This window comes from Borostomias antarcticus (assembly GCF_949987555.1).
Source record: "Borostomias antarcticus genome assembly, chromosome: 12".
Taxonomy (NCBI): Eukaryota; Metazoa; Chordata; class Actinopteri; order Stomiiformes; family Stomiidae; genus Borostomias; species Borostomias antarcticus.
Genome location: NC_140245.1, coordinates 19,816,325 through 19,831,963, shown reverse-complemented (window position 1 = coordinate 19,831,963; position 15,639 = coordinate 19,816,325). Strand labels below are relative to the sequence as shown.

The 15,639-nt window shown below is 46.4% G+C and overlaps 1 protein-coding gene across 1 annotated transcript in view; it reads right to left on the bottom strand.

The window, feature by feature from the left end:
• lrrfip1b (leucine rich repeat (in FLII) interacting protein 1b) overlaps positions 1 to 15,639 on the bottom strand; it is a 45,484-nt gene that overhangs the window by 15,092 nt on the left and 14,753 nt on the right. The window contains exons 3-14 of the mRNA XM_084446870.1: positions 15,437 to 15,454; positions 14,643 to 14,690; positions 13,528 to 13,572; positions 13,029 to 13,079; positions 6,369 to 6,446; positions 5,705 to 5,740; positions 5,163 to 5,288; positions 3,003 to 3,173; positions 2,633 to 2,725; positions 2,293 to 2,385; positions 2,042 to 2,134; positions 1,694 to 1,835 (exon numbers count right to left, since the gene is read on the bottom strand). Coding sequence (XP_084302996.1) covers positions 1,694 to 1,835; positions 2,042 to 2,134; positions 2,293 to 2,385; positions 2,633 to 2,725; positions 3,003 to 3,173; positions 5,163 to 5,288; positions 5,705 to 5,740; positions 6,369 to 6,446; positions 13,029 to 13,079; positions 13,528 to 13,572; positions 14,643 to 14,690; positions 15,437 to 15,454 — 994 coding nt within the window. The remainder of the gene's footprint in view (positions 1 to 1,693; positions 1,836 to 2,041; positions 2,135 to 2,292; positions 2,386 to 2,632; positions 2,726 to 3,002; positions 3,174 to 5,162; positions 5,289 to 5,704; positions 5,741 to 6,368; positions 6,447 to 13,028; positions 13,080 to 13,527; positions 13,573 to 14,642; positions 14,691 to 15,436; positions 15,455 to 15,639) is intronic.

Genomic DNA, 15,639 nt, shown 5'->3' with positions numbered 1-15,639 from the left:
GGAGATGTTGAACACATGTATGGCACAGAAAACCATCCCTTCTGTCTGGAGGAAGGCCAAAGTTGCAATCCCCAAATCCGGCAAAGACCCATAATCCTCAAAAAGCTAGCAGCCCATCTTACTCCTCTGTATCACTTACAAGCTCTACGAGAGGCTGCTACTCCAATGCCTCATGCCACTCATAGACACCAAACTGACTAAAGACCAAGCTGGTTTCCGCCCTGGCCGCTCTTGTGCTGGACAGCTACTCAACCTCACTCAACACATGGAGGATGGGTTTGAAGGCAAAGTAATACATAATTACTGCACCATGTGGGGCTCCGTAACTGGAGCAGCATTTATAGATCTGTCTGCAGCCTATGATACTGTCCAACACCGTTCAATGGTCAGGAAACTACTGGACATGATGGGTGACCTGAATCTGTGTCAAGTGATCAAGAGCCTCCTCAACAACAGGCACATCTACATCCAGTTGAATGACCAGAGGAGCAAGTGGAAAGCCCAAAAGAACGGCCTACCACAAGGTAGCGTACTGGCCCCTCTCCTTTTCAACATATACACAAATGACCAGCCATTACCCCCAGAATGCCAGCGCTTCTTCTACGCAGATGACCTCTGCATCACCACCCAACAAGGTGACTTCCAGAAGATTGAGTCTGTCCTTGAAAGTGCCCTCCATGACATGGCACACTACTACAATAAGAACCACCTGAAACCCAACCCATCAAAAACCCAACTGCAGTTTCCACCTGAGAAACCGAGATGCCAAAAAAGAACTGAGCATCACTTGGGATGGCCACAAACTCTCCAGCCACCCACTCCCTATGTATCTTGGAGTTACACTCGATAGGACACTCTACTTTAAGAAACACCTTGAGAACACCAAAGCCAAGATCAACACCCGCAATAACATCCCACGCAAACTAGTGAGCACACCCACCAACAATCCGTGCAACTGCCATGGCACTGTGTTTCTCCACAGCAGAGTACGCCTGCTCAAGCTGGAGCCGATCACACCACACCAAACTGGTCGACACGGCTCTAAATGACACCTGCCGCATCATCACGGGATGTGTCAAGGCAACACCTATCCCGTGTCTCTATGCGCTAGCCGGCATCCCTCCCCCACACATCAGATGACTAGCTATCGCTCGAGATGAGCAGAGAATGCAGGAGACAGATACCAGACACCCCTTGCATGGCTATGTAGCACCCCAACGCAGGCTTCGATCCAGAGCCAGCTTTGTGCAAACAGTCCTGTCCCTCCAGACAACCAAACAAGAAGCAAGGACCAACATCTGGGAAGATGAATGGCAAACCTACGACACTCAAGCCCTTGAATGGTTGGCCAGAGGAATCACACCCACCGAAAGCCTCGCTAGTGGCCACGACCTTGGCTGGGCAACCTCGAAGTCACTGAACAGTGCGCGTGGAACAGGGGAGGTGCAAAGCACTGATGAAATCTTGGAACTACACCACAGAAGACACGTGCAGCTGTGGGTCGACGCAGACAATGTCCCACCTACTGGAATGTGCCGATGCCTCCCGGTGCTGCCCAGAAGACCTGGCAGAACCTACCCCATCAGCTGTGGCCTGTGCCCGACACTAGCAGAATGACATTTGAGATTGCTACGGACTCGAAGAAGAAGCAAAAAATCTGATATGGACTCGGATAACATCTACAGGTTCTTACCCAGCATGCTCTCGCTACCTATGTGAGGTGGTTGGGGCTCCTGAGCCAATCGGGAGGCAGAGTCTGCGCTGAGAGGGCTGTCCAACACATCTCTTGTATCTCCATTGGTCGTAGCTTCAGGTGACAGCACTATTCCATGTTTCTGTTCAGGAAATAACAGAACTTAGCATACATCAAAATTCGTTCACAATATCTTAAGAAATGCAGTCATTTTCTAGCCACCAGATAAGCTACTAATGAAGTGCATGATTGTACTGTTCTACAGCTACAGCTACAGTTCTACTGCTTTCCGACACTCAGGAAGACTATTCAGACCTGATTACTTATCCACCAGCACTGGTTCAGTACCTTTAGTACATCTGTGAGGTGGACCACCTTATCCCTGAGCTGATCGCGTTCATTCATCACAGCATCCGAGTATTCCCTCTGCCTTTCTAAGGCCTGAGGCAGGCCGGAGAGGTGCGGGCAGTTAGTGGAGAAGGGAAGGAGACACACCGTTGGTGAAAGAGAAGAAAAGCAAGAGGTGAAGAGGAAAGTTAGAGGAAAGTTAAGAGAGTTAAGATGACTGAGTAATGGGGGAGAGTATCTCAGAGCCATACCCCAATCTTTCTCTCCTTCCACTCCAGTGTTTCCTGCAGGTCAGAGATCTCCCTAGCGCAGCTGGCCCTTTTGAGACGCAGCTGGCCGACCTCCTGGCCAAGGGGACAGGACGGAGAGCAAGGTGGACAGAGGGACATGGAGGGGGGGAGGGATCTCAGCAAGCAGAAAAATGTGTAGCAGTAGAAGCATTCACAGCAAGTGTTAAGAAAGACGTGGGCATGCAAGTGACCTGTATAAGGAGTAGCACCAGTTCATGACAGGAACTGAGCCAGTGTTAGTACTTTAGTTATTATATTGTTTTTGTTTTTTTTATGTTGATAGGAAGTCAACACTACTCACAGTTAGCAGTTCTTCACTCTGTTTCAAAGTCTCCCTCATTTCATTGAACTGGAACTGCAGCACACTGTGGCTGTGTCTCTCCCTCTCCAGCTCCTACCGGACGCCAGAGAAAGAATTAAGCAAGACAACTGTCTTGATTTACTTCATTTGAAGTTATCTCCAAAACCAGCAGAATCTATAATCATATTCCATTTTCCAAGTGCATAGTTGAAATGACAGGTGTTGGAAATGAGCGCAAGCTATACAAAATGTGTATTTGTTACACGCCTTTACATAAAGTCACATTTTCATTAGGCCTGTGATAGACCATGTGTATGTTTACAGCGCTTAGATATGACAGGAGGTGAGCCATGAGTGAGGCGACCCTGACCTTGGACTTGTCGTCGTACTCACGACGGGACTCCCACAGCTGCTCCTCCAGCTCGCTGAGGGAGTCCCTCAGCGTGTCCACCTGGTACATCAGGTTGGACTTCTCGTTGTGCAGCTGGGCGTTGGACACCATGGCCTTGCGGTACTTCTCCTCCGACTCCACCAGGGAGTCCTGTCACAATCAACACAAATCTCGATTATCTTTTCTTTATTCAGATGTCAACAAGCTGTCCCCAAAGTCATACATAATGTACCATATTCTAATGTGTTCTGAATGTGGTTGTCGGATCCTGCTTGTTCTCACATAATAGGCAGTGGTGACTGCTTCTATAAGCCAGGGTAGGCCTGGCTTACCCATACAAATACAAATAAAACTTGATTTGTGTGCCTTCTTTCAGTGAAAGAAAATCGACTTTCAGACTGTTTTTGACTTAAATGCGTCTTGTATTCTGCCATATCGCTTCATTTTCATCCGTGTTTAGCGTCTTGGTAGTGCTCCGTCGCCCCCTACAGTACTCATGAAAATACATTCCACATTACGGTGGGAGAGCAATTATCAGACTTTCTCAAAAGTGCTAGTTTTGTCAACATTTTGATCTGAACCATTGTATATGATCATAAGTAACCTTAAAACAGGGCTAAACATGATTTTCCCTTTACTACTCCTTTAACATTGTAGGCCAGGTAAAAGGATTCTGGCTTACAGAAATCAAGACCAAATGAAAAATCAACCAATCAAATTAGCCCACACATACAAAACCGCAAAAAATGTTGTCATCAGTCGAAATGTAACCTAATCTGTAATTTGTCAAAATGCTTAAAAGTAGGCGTAGCCAGCTCTTAAAGTGCTTACATTGGAATTCCCATTGACATTTTAACATTGGGACCGTTTATCCAATCAAAACCTGTCATGACTGTCCCATCATTCACATCACCTGTCAATCATATTACCCACTTTAGCTATCTAGCTATTGGCAGCATCAATGAACATGGAAAACGGAGATCTTAAGTATTTGCTGAAAGTTGATTTCACAAAACTAGCTTTTGAGCAGCAGCTCAAAATAAAACAAGATGGGAGACCTACACCGTCACTGGAGAGGATGAGAAGAAAACAGAGAATTGGAGGAGGTAAGTGCAGAACTTTCTGTGGTAAAAGTTATGCTAGAACAGAGTGGCTAGCTGGGAGTGCTAAGCTTCAGAAGCTATTTTGTTGGCCATGTCTCCTCTTTGACTGGACAACCTGCTCTCTGAACAACCCATGGGTTACAACTGGTTATGATGATTTAAACAATTTCCATAAGGCAGTTCAGAAGCATTGTAAGTCCAAAAGTCATCTTAGTGCCGCAGTCCAGCTTCAACTTTTTGGGAGAGTTCGGATCGACGAGGCTCTCGATCAAGCTGGAGTGATCAGTGTGCAGAGGCACAACGCCCAGGTCACAAAAAAACAGGAGCTTGTAAAGTTATGTTGTTATTAAGTTGTGATGGCTGTGCGTTTGTCTAGATTTAATCAGCACTCAAGAGCGTGAACTTTGTTTCCTGGAGCAGTGGGCTAATAGGCCTAGTAGCCTAGTCGGCTAGTAGTAGCCTAAACACTGATTAATGAAGTAGGGGAGTAGGCTATTGAGTGCTGTGCCCTAAGTGGGTGTATTTTATCGTCCTGTCATTCCTCTTCGTAGTGCTTAGCCATTGTTGTCATATAATGGCTCTGTAGTTTATTTAGTGTGACCCTTGGTTGTTTCAACTTAAATATTGCCCTCTTATTCGCTCGCTCTCAAATTATTGGCCTTTGTTGATGTGTTAAAAAACATCAGTAGTCTAGGCTACTGTAGTTTTCCTTTATTTTTTTTTATTTTTTTACATGCATTTCCTTTATGTTTTTTTTTCAGTGCCACTGCTCAGCGCCCTGCTGGTACTGTGAAACCTCCCATCAGGGCATGCTTTGAAAGCGCACACCCAAAAAAATTGTGCGTGCTGCGTTTGCGTGCTTCGTTGGTCCTGGCTGACTCGATTCTAGGACCCACCAGGCGCCACTGATCATAAGAGGACCATATTTGGACTTTTAGTACAGTACTTGAAACATCATGTCTCTGAATTCTTTCTTGAGGTCTCACAATGATACAGAAAAGCAAAGACTCAGCCCATTTCCTGGTCTGATCCAAACCTTTATCTCTCGCATGGATGCCTCTGTCTCAACCGAGAAGGACGTGTCACAGCTGCCTCTCCTGGAGGAGGGGCCCCCGAGCGAGGCCAGGGTGGCGGCTGACAGCGTGGAGGCTGTCCTGGATCCCTGTGCGGATGTAGAACAGGACAATCACATTTATTGCAGTATTGCATTATTGTTTTATATGTAGTTTTTCAACGTACTAGGAATTTGCTTTCGGTTGTGGTGCATAACATGGAGACAACATTGGACAGGGTGCTAACCAATAAACAGGGCGATATAATAGACAGGCTGCTTTCTCACAAAACGGGGTTCTCCCCTGTGGTGCCCTCACTATTCCTCATGGATTTAAAACCCTTTGATTAGTGCTAATCCTGGAGTGAAGAGAGTTTCAAATCTATTTGACCTTTACTACTAAAACCCATGAGTGAGTTTCTATGTGACCTTTACTGCTAAAGCCCCGAGTGCAGAAGGGTAGAAAGTATTGATGGAGTTCCTGTGCTGGCTATGCTGGCCAGCCCCTCTCAAGGCCTGACACTCACCTTCTCCAGGAAGTCTCTGTCTGGCCTCTCCTCCACCTGTGGATGAGACAGTAGAGACCATCAGGACGTGTGAGACTCCAGGATGCTTAGGCCATTCCCATTTTCACCGTCAATTATAGCCATAACTAAATCCACACAGGCACGTTCACACATAAACTCACACCAATACACGTGTTTGATGCGCTGCAGAACAAACCGTTATGAATTCAGGCTCTTAACTCATCCTTAAAAGGGATGTCAAACCACATCTTTTAAGGTCATGCTATCAGTCTGACTCCATGAACCATAACACAAACACAGTAGTTAGTAGACATATGCACTCCAGTGTTCTAATATGTTGTCTCCAGCAAAACAATTCCACCACTCACTCAATTTAGCAAGCTCTCTCAAGAACTCTTCTTGGCTGTAAGAGGCACAAGCTTAAGTTTTCACATTGTCCACCAGAGGGCATAAGATAGCTGAACATTTTTAGCTGTGTAACAGCAAAACCTTCTTAATGTACACATGGACAAGACAGTCCATCTCATTTATCTAGCTAACACACCTTTACGGTGGTTATAGCACACAAGGATATCAGAGTCACATACTGAAGCCAAGGAGAGGGTCAGGGGGGAACATGGAGGGGCTGTGTGTCAGAGGGAGGGAGTGACTGATGAAAGCTCACCACTGGACTGGCACGGGCAGAACTGGCCCTGGAAGAGGCCCGCGAGCTGGAGCCCAGAAAGCCACTGTAGTCTGAAGGCTGATAAGCAAGAGATAAGGAGAGAGATACGGAGAGATGAGAAGAGAGAGAAGGAAAGAAGTGTGCGAGATGTTAATCGCGTAACTTATCGAGTTGGAAAAGGAAAGGCCGCAAGCAGAAATAGTAAGTGGGGAAAGTTAGAGGGATGCAGACTGTTACACGGTTAATCATGCCTGATAAGACCACAACCGCAACAGCAAACCCAGGCACATCCGAGGTCCATGCACTCGCTCTGTCCAGGATTCTCTACTGACACAGTAGCAACCACAACTCCAGATTCCCTTTACTTACACACCACACACAAGCACTACAATAACACTGTGTACCGTGTCTGTCATGTTGCTCATGACACAATGCCGTACGTTACTAGTGCAATACAACTAATTAGACAGGGATGGATTATTTCCTCTGTGTCTGGAAAACCCAAGGAGAGGTGGAAAATCAAAGCACCCAGCGACCGCGAGGCGGCAACACCATGCACACAGGCCGACCCCCTGGTTCAACTCCCAAACAGACCTCCATGCACACAGGCCGACCCCCTGGTTCTACTCCCAAACAGACCTCCATGCACACAGGCTGACCCCCTGGTTCTACTCCCAAACAGACCTCCATGCACACAGGCTGACCCCCTGGTTCTGTTCCCAAACAGACCTCCATGCACACAGGCTGACCCCCTGGTTCTACTCCCAAACAGACCTCCATGCACACAGGCTGACCTCCTGGTTCTGTTCCCAAACAGACCTCCATGCACACAGGCTGACCCCCTGGTTCTGTTCCCAAACAGACCTCCATGCACACAGGCTGACCCCCTGGTTCTGTTCCCAAATTGACCTCCATGCACACAGGCTGACCTCCTGGTTCTACTCCAAAACGGACCTCCATGCACACAGGCTGACCCCCTGGTTCTACTCCCAAATGGACCTCCATGCACACAGGCTGAAGCCCTGGTTATGCTCCCAAACGGACGCGTAGGGGTTCTGTTTAAACTGCTTCTGTCGTCCACTTGCAGGACTCAGCGGTTGGTGCTATCATTGCGTAGAGGGCGGTCACAAAAAATGAGGCACGTGGATGTGCGCGTGGAGCCTACACACCCTCTGATGATGAAATTTACATCATGCAGACCCAAACGTACTCGCTGACGCGGAAAGTATAACCAGGCCTTAAGCAATCCCATGTAGCCACACTGGGCATGCTGAGCAAGCCCCCCGCTGGGTAGGTGAGGGGGCTATGAGGCCTTACGCCACGAGCACTGGTGCCACTAAGGCGCCGGGTGTTGCTGAAAACAGACTCCTCACACACAGAGCCCTGCAGACAGGACACACACACACACACACAACCACACACACACACACACACACACACACACACACACACAGCATCAGCCTTCACCTTGTTTTCTTTCTTTCTGTCTGTCTATCTATCTATTCATGGCAACCATACAATGGAACATTTGCAGAATATTAAACAAGTGCTAGAGTTAGAGTTAACTTTATTTGATATGGACATGACAGGTACATTAGACTTGTACATATGCACAAGAAGCAGATGCACTGGGTGCTGGGACCAACCCCATACTGTACAACAGCACACAAGCTGGGGATGACAGAAGCTCTGGGAGCTCATTCAACACACTTGTACAACCATGCAAGTGAATAGAGAAACATCTGCACTGACAGTCCTCCAAATGTGAAGTTGCAGGCTACCAACGATTCTAACAGTAGTCATGGGATATGAGAGGTATGCAGCTGCTATATAAACCACTGTAAACACTGTTCTCAGCCCACGGGCAGGTGTGTGGCTGAGTGAGAGAGAGCTGAACTAATGAGGGAGGATGTTTGTGATGGAACTAACCGTGCTCTGACCCCCCCAGTCAAATCATGCACGGATGCCATTAAATGACATGTTGGATCACAGATGCACAAGTCAGCGTGGTTGCTTTTGGGGTGTCATGTACAGTAGAGTAAGTATATCCATCTACTGTATCTATCCACCTTCCACATCCATCCATCTATCCTATCATCTATTTCTACTTATGTATTTACTGTATAGATATCTATCCATCCATTCATCCATCCATCCATCACTCCGCTCCATATTCTGTCCATAGAATTAGAATAAGACACCCAGAATGAACACATACTGTAGGTAATAGGTTTATATCACAGCAATATGTTTACTTCTGTCCACCCATCCATCTCAATCCATAGATTAATACAAGGCATTAGTCTTACTGTCCCTGCCACTATACTCAACACCATCCATCCCTCCATCCATCCAACAGTCTATCCGTCTAACCGTCTACTCTACACAGCACATGGTAGGTGAGGTGAGGGTTCAAGGGTGAAAGGTGAAGGAGAGAGACCCACCCTGTGACTGAGGGAGCGTGGACCTTCGCTAAAGAGCATGGACGGCTACGCAGGTGGAGAGAGAGAAAAAACACAAGTTCCAAAACCACACGACACTCCAACCACCCAACTCACCCCTTGTACACCAGACACACACACACACACACACACACACACACTTCAAAGTGTTTGTCTGTCCACCCCCCACACGACAAGTTAACAATGTTAACACACATACAGCAACAGTTCAGAGACCAGGAGGATCATGGCTGATGGGGAAAGTGATAACTGGACTGAACTACATCTTTAGAGAAGACCATCTTCTACAGTAGTTTAGCTAAAGGAAGTGGATAAGTTGGGGTGGAGTGAGAAAGGAGAGGGTTATGAAAGAGGAGGTGTAGGAGCTTGGTGACGCAGAGATAGGGAGGGGGAGGGGTTCAGAGACAGGGAGGGGGAGGGACTCAGAGACAGGGAGGGGGAGGGGTTCAGAGACAGGGAGGGGGAGGGACTCAGAGACAGAGAGGGGGAGGAGTTCAGAGACAGGGAGGGGTTCAGAGACAGGGAGGGGGAGGGGTTCAGACACAGGGAGGGGGAGGGACTCAGAGACAGGGAGGGGGAGGGACTCAGAGACAGGGAGGGATTCAGAGACAGGGAGGGGGAGGGATTCAGAGACAGGGAGGGAGAGGGACGTGGAGGACAGAGCTCAGGGGGTATGAAGGGAACAGACCCGGCCATTTTGTGTGCGGTTAGTATGTTGTCTGAGAGAGGGCAGACTGCTGGTGCTGCAGTACACGTCTGAGGAGTAGGTCCCCTATGGAGCAAGACCACAGACAGAAAGACACCAGCATGTCATAAGAGAGAGAGAGAGAGAGAGAGAGAGAGAGAGAGAGAGAGAGATGAGAATGGAGAAATGACATGGAATTTATCAGAACACAGAATGACGTGATAAAAGGTGTTCAGAGCAGGAATGCCTTGCCTATGCCTTGATACATATGACAGATGAGTGGCTAGGTGCCCTTGATCAAGGTAAACTTGTGTCCCCACTTTTTCTTGACTTCCCTGCAGCATTTGATCTGATAGATCATGCAATTCTCTTAGAAAAAATCATTAATTATGGTTTAGTAAGAATGCTGTAAATTGGATGGAATCTTATTTAAATTGTAGAAAACAATCTGTCTATGCCAATGGCTCCTTTTCTTTCTCATTTATGACTGATTGTGGCATTCCACAAGGGAGTTGCCTTGGACCATTGTTGTTTATTATATATACAAATGATCTTCCATTAGTGTTGGTCAACTCAACTGCACTGTTTGCGGATGATACAACAATCACTGCAGTAGCAGATTCGCAAACTCAGTTGCTGAACATTTATCAAATGATTTTAACAGAGTCATCAAATGGGTAGAAAACAACAAATTGGTATTAAATGCAAATAAAACAAAAAATATGATTATATGTACTACTAGAAAGAGAAAGAAACTGAAGCCATGGTACTTACAGTAGCATATGACATATGACATATGACAGTGTTCAAATCAAAGAAGTTACCCAAGTCAAATTGTTGGGAATTAAAATACAAAACAATCTCTCATGGACAGCCTATATCACTGATCTTTCTAAAATGTCAGGTTGGAAGAATTGCAAAGTTTTTATCTGAAGACATTCTTAAGCTTGTATCTAATAGTCTAATCTACAGTCATATCAATTATTGCTGTGCAGTGTGGAGAAATGCCACTCAGAGAGATATGGGGAGTCTGCGGATCACACTAAATAAGGCAGCAAGAATGATCATACGGTGTGGTTTTGATAAACGTGTGAGTGAATTACATAATATAATGGGATGGCCCACAGTAGTAGAGCGAGTGAGACAACATTCTGTTGCAATAATTTCAAAAGTTTTAAAGTGTAGAAATCCAGTTTGTATTAAGGACAAACTGTTATCACTACATGACAAACATGAGGTCAGCACAAGAACAAAAAATAAAAATCCTTATGTTCTACCAAAAATAAAAACTGAAATGGGAAGACGGACATTTATTTTTAGTAAATTATGGAACGCATTACAACAATCCACTCAAAACAGGCAGGCAGTTGGATTGTGATTGGAAGTTTTAAGGCTTTAAGGTTAATTAGGTTATAATATGTAAGTTTGTATGTGTGTGCCTGTATGCATGTGTGATATGTGATTTCGTAAGTAGCTGTGTCTTGAACTATTGTATTTTACTGTTATTATTGTATTTATTATCATGTTTCTTTCTTTTCTTATTTTTTCTTGAATTATTCTATTTATGAATTGTAGTGTCTTCTGCATTATTGTATTGTACTGCATGTTCTAATTACGGACTCTTGGAAGAGAAAAAGAGATCCTAATAAAATAAAATTGAATCAGAGCAGGAAAGAGGAAATACTGAACTGCATCATTTGACCAGGACCCAAAACAAACAGGCATGTTTGCTTCAATGAGCATTTCAGACGTTCATTAGCTTTAGTCAGTCAGTCAGTGGAGCCATGCCGTGAGAACAGGACATCATCCAGACTTTCCTGCTCAACATTATTCACTTCAGCTACCGGTCTAGGTGCACCACAGGTAAATAAGCAGTGAGCAACAGAAAACAACCCTTCAACATTTCTGAGAACATTTCTGAGTACACACAGACACATGGATGATTAATAATCATGAACGGTTTCAGATAAGATAATAAGGTGGTCAGTAGTTCTGTAAATCAACAATGCATATCACAGTTTGAGAGAAGACAGGTTTCTAGAGAAGACAGATTTCTAGAGAAGGGGCAAACTAACTGCTGTACAGTGTGTGCTTATACACATACTCCTAGATTACTGTGTGTGTGCATGTGTGCATGCGTGCGTGCGTGTGTGGTAAAGGCTGACGAAGGCCGTTGCTACTGCTGAGAATAAAAATAAACATTTCAACTTATTTTATGAGGGCAAATTTTCCCCCTTTTGATTCGCCATGTTTTAGAATCTGTTAACCGAAAGAATCCAGGTCTTATGGGCTGAGCGTGGGGGTTGGGGTTGGGGTTGGGGTTGGGGTTGGGGTTGGGGTTGGGGTTGGGATTGGGATTGGGGTTGGGGTTGGGGTTAGGGTTAGGGTTAGCGATACGAGCCCGTCTTTTCTCTCCAACCCTGCCTTTAGGCCAAGTTCTTTGGAGAAACAGGGACGGATTCAGTTTTCAGTTCCCTCTGCTGCATGACGCCACCCGTATGTGGTTCCAGCCAGACCAGACCAGGGTCACAACTGCACTGTTTCCATTCAATCACTTTAGGGATGCTTGACTTAGCGCTGCCACTGAAATGCTTCCCAGAGTGCCCACCAAGTATGAGCTAGAATGGATCCAGCACACGTGATTGAATGGAAACTAAAGCGTTTTGGCCCCAGGTCCGAAAGGAGCAGCCCATTTAGTGAGGGAGTTGACGTCCATACTGCAGAGAGCCATATCAGAATTCACCCACAAGACAACTGACAACCACTCAATAGCTGGGTGTGACCACACAAAAACAAACTCCCTGCTTCACTCCCAACAAAACCAATACTGAGGACTGCAAATATGCTTGACTCTGCTCGACTGTGGACAGGTCTGTTTGAGAACAGAGAAGTCATGCCATTCAATATATCGATGAGAGCAAAACCTCCTATCTGCATAATTGGGTATCCTTAAAACATTTTTTCTTAAAATTGTGTTTCTCAAAAAAGTGATTTTTTCAGATAGGTGGTTTTGCTCTTCAAACTCAAAGATTTTTTTTTATTTTTTATTATTTTACATTAAACAGAGCTACTTTTCCAATGATTTTGTTTACTAAATTAGGAATAGAGTGTTTAAAAGTTGGAGAAAATCACACTGTAGCCTATCCACCACAGTAGTGAATCACACTGTAGCCTATCCACCACATTAATGAATCACACTGTAGCCTATCCACCACAGTAATGAATCACACTGTAGCCTATCCACCACAGTAATTAATCTGTGTTCAGCAGGCCAGACACAATCATGTACTACACGCCCCCAGACGAGTGCAGCACAATGCTTGAAACACCCTTTGTCTCGTTGCTGACATTTTAGAGGTGAAACATTAATATGGGGAGCCGGTCCAGCACCTCTGTGTGGTGTCAGTGTGTCTGCCGGAGCACGCCTCACTGTCTGGTGCTGTGCTGGAAGAGGAGTGAACGCCTCCCTGTCTGGTGCTGTGCTGGAAGAGGAGTGAACGCAGGTGTACTGACCCTGAGGCTGCCTCGGCTCCCCACGGACATCCGCTCCTCATCGTCAGAGATCTGGGAGAGAGGACAAACACACACACACACACACACACACAATCAAATACTACACAAAAATATGAAACATGACTTCACACAGAGCATCATTGTAGAGGTGGGTTCCGCCAGGTAAGGAGTGAAGGCAGGTTGATCCTGGATCAAATGTTAACAAGCACATTCAAAAAAGTAAGAGTGCATATTTGTAAGGCAATATTGAGAGGCATAGAGGTGGCATAGAGGAAAGAGAGAGAGATACAGAGAGAGAGAGAGAGAGAGAGGGAGGGAGAGAGAGAGAGAGACAGAGAGAGAGAGAGACAGAGAGGCCGACAGAGAGAGAGAGAGAGACAGAGAGAGAGAGAGAGAGAGACAGAGAGAGACAGAGAGAGAGATGGAGAGAGATACAGAAGACAGAGAGAGACAGAGAGAGAGAGAGACAGAGAGAGATAGGGAGAGAGAGGATACAGACCGAAGTGTGCCTCCGAGAATGACGAGAGTATCTCTCACTCTCCTCCTGGTAGGCCCCAGAAATAAGGAAGGAAGACAGAAGGTTAAAGGTTAAAAGTCAAAGGACAAAGAAGAGTGCCTCTACTGTACCACCTGATATGGACATTGGACACTGACCAGGACCAAACAACTCATCTCATCAGGCTGCATTGGGGACAGCACTGGGGTTGGGCTCAATCCCATTTTCATCTCTGTTGATCTTGGACATACAGTACAAAATTCTCTCCCATAAAAGTCAAATTCAATACCTCAACAGACGGAAATTGAACTAAGCCCAGCCTAGACACGTCACATTAGCATGCATTTGAGCGTCAGTGCATTCTATGTTACTGCTTCTCCCTTATGCTCCCTCTAAGCAGAGTTGGGATCAAATGTGGACAGACAGGCTAGAGAAAGGTTGGGGGTGGGGCTAGGACGAGGCGGGGGGGGGGGGGGGGGTTAGGGACCAGCGTCATGTGACCAGGGTGTAATCCTGCCCATCCATCATTGCCGTCAGAGGGAGAGGTTCCCTAAACCCCAGCCAGACGCTCAGGAGACCCCCCGCGGATCCACAGAATCCGCTAGAACTCATTTCAGCTCTGCCCTATATAGGTCTGTCTGAGGGAGCTGTAAAAACACACACACGCACATGCTTGCTTTGCACATGCGCGTGCACACACACACACAAACTGTCTGATTCATGTGAATCGTCTATTCTGCATGATGGTGTTTGGGTGGGGGTGAGGGAGGATGGGGGAGGGGGGGAGGGAGGATGGGGGAGGGGATGAGAGGGGATGGGGGAGGGAGGATGGGGGAGGGGATGAGGGAGGATGGGGGAGGGGGTGAGGGAGGATGGGGGAGGGGGTGAGGGAGGGGGGGGGAGGGGGGGAGGGAGGATGGGGGAGGGGATGAGGGAGGATGGGGGAGGGGGTGAGGGAAGTTGGGGAATGGTGGCTCTAGGTCGTGTGCACATTTCTACTGCCCAACCCAGGCCACAGAGCAGACACACACTATAGTACCACACCACTATTACGCATCAAGCCATGTCTACAGTGTCATGCAATGCAGTCTCATAGACTAGTATCTGCATTGTCCTACCATCCACTGCTCAATGTGACCCCACTTGTTGTCCAGCCCACAGTATTTCTGGGGGTGGAGAGAGGAGGGGAGGAAGGAAAGACCATGAGATGGAGAGTGATGTAGCAGCTTTAGAAGCATGTCTGAACCTACATGACCTAAAAACAAGTTTAAAGACATGATTTTTTTTTAAAGACAAAGGTAGGGTAGGCGGTTTTTTTCAGAGGAATTTTTTTTGTGCAATTCTCTTTACATCCTAACAGTAATCCATAAATATGCTCTGACACTAAAATAAAAAATAATAAAAAATCTGTGGAAGTCGCAGGACTGTAACAAGCCCGATGGCAACCTGTCGGTCAACCTACCTACCTGCCTGGGGTGTGTCTGGTTGACTTGGTTCCAGGCTTAAAACTCTTTATATGAGGATTTTCTGAAACGTCAATGGAGTGAATGAAGATGGAATTCACTTCCTGAACCTCCCTGTTCCGCTCTGTGTGTTTTCCTCTGGTCTGGAGGAGCGGCTCTGGGGGGCGGGGCCTGGACGGATCGGCAGGGATGTTTTCGGTTGGATTTTAAAAATCTACTGTAGTTTACTCTTCCTGGTTTCTCCAAAATCGCCTCCCCTACCTTTAAATAATTTACTAAAACAAAGTCTTCAGACTTCAACGTTCAGAAGCTACTAGGCCTATAACTGGACACTTTTTAGAGTACAGATGTTTAAGGCAGGAGAGGTGATGTGATCAGGAGAGAGAGAGAGAGAGAGAGAGAGAGAGAGAGAGAGAGAGAGAGAGATGGAGGGAGGGAGGGAGGCCTACCTTCTGGGCCTGATAAATCTAATACAGGCAGGGGAAGAAGGCAAGACATGAAAACAGAGAGAGGAAGGAGGGATGAGGAGGAGAAAGACAAAGGGTTAGAAAGGGCGAGTTAGAAACAGGACACTGAGCCATGACTGGTAAAGCTTTAAGATCAAACACTGAGCATAGCATATATTTACAAGTTGCAGAGCTGCTTCTCCAAC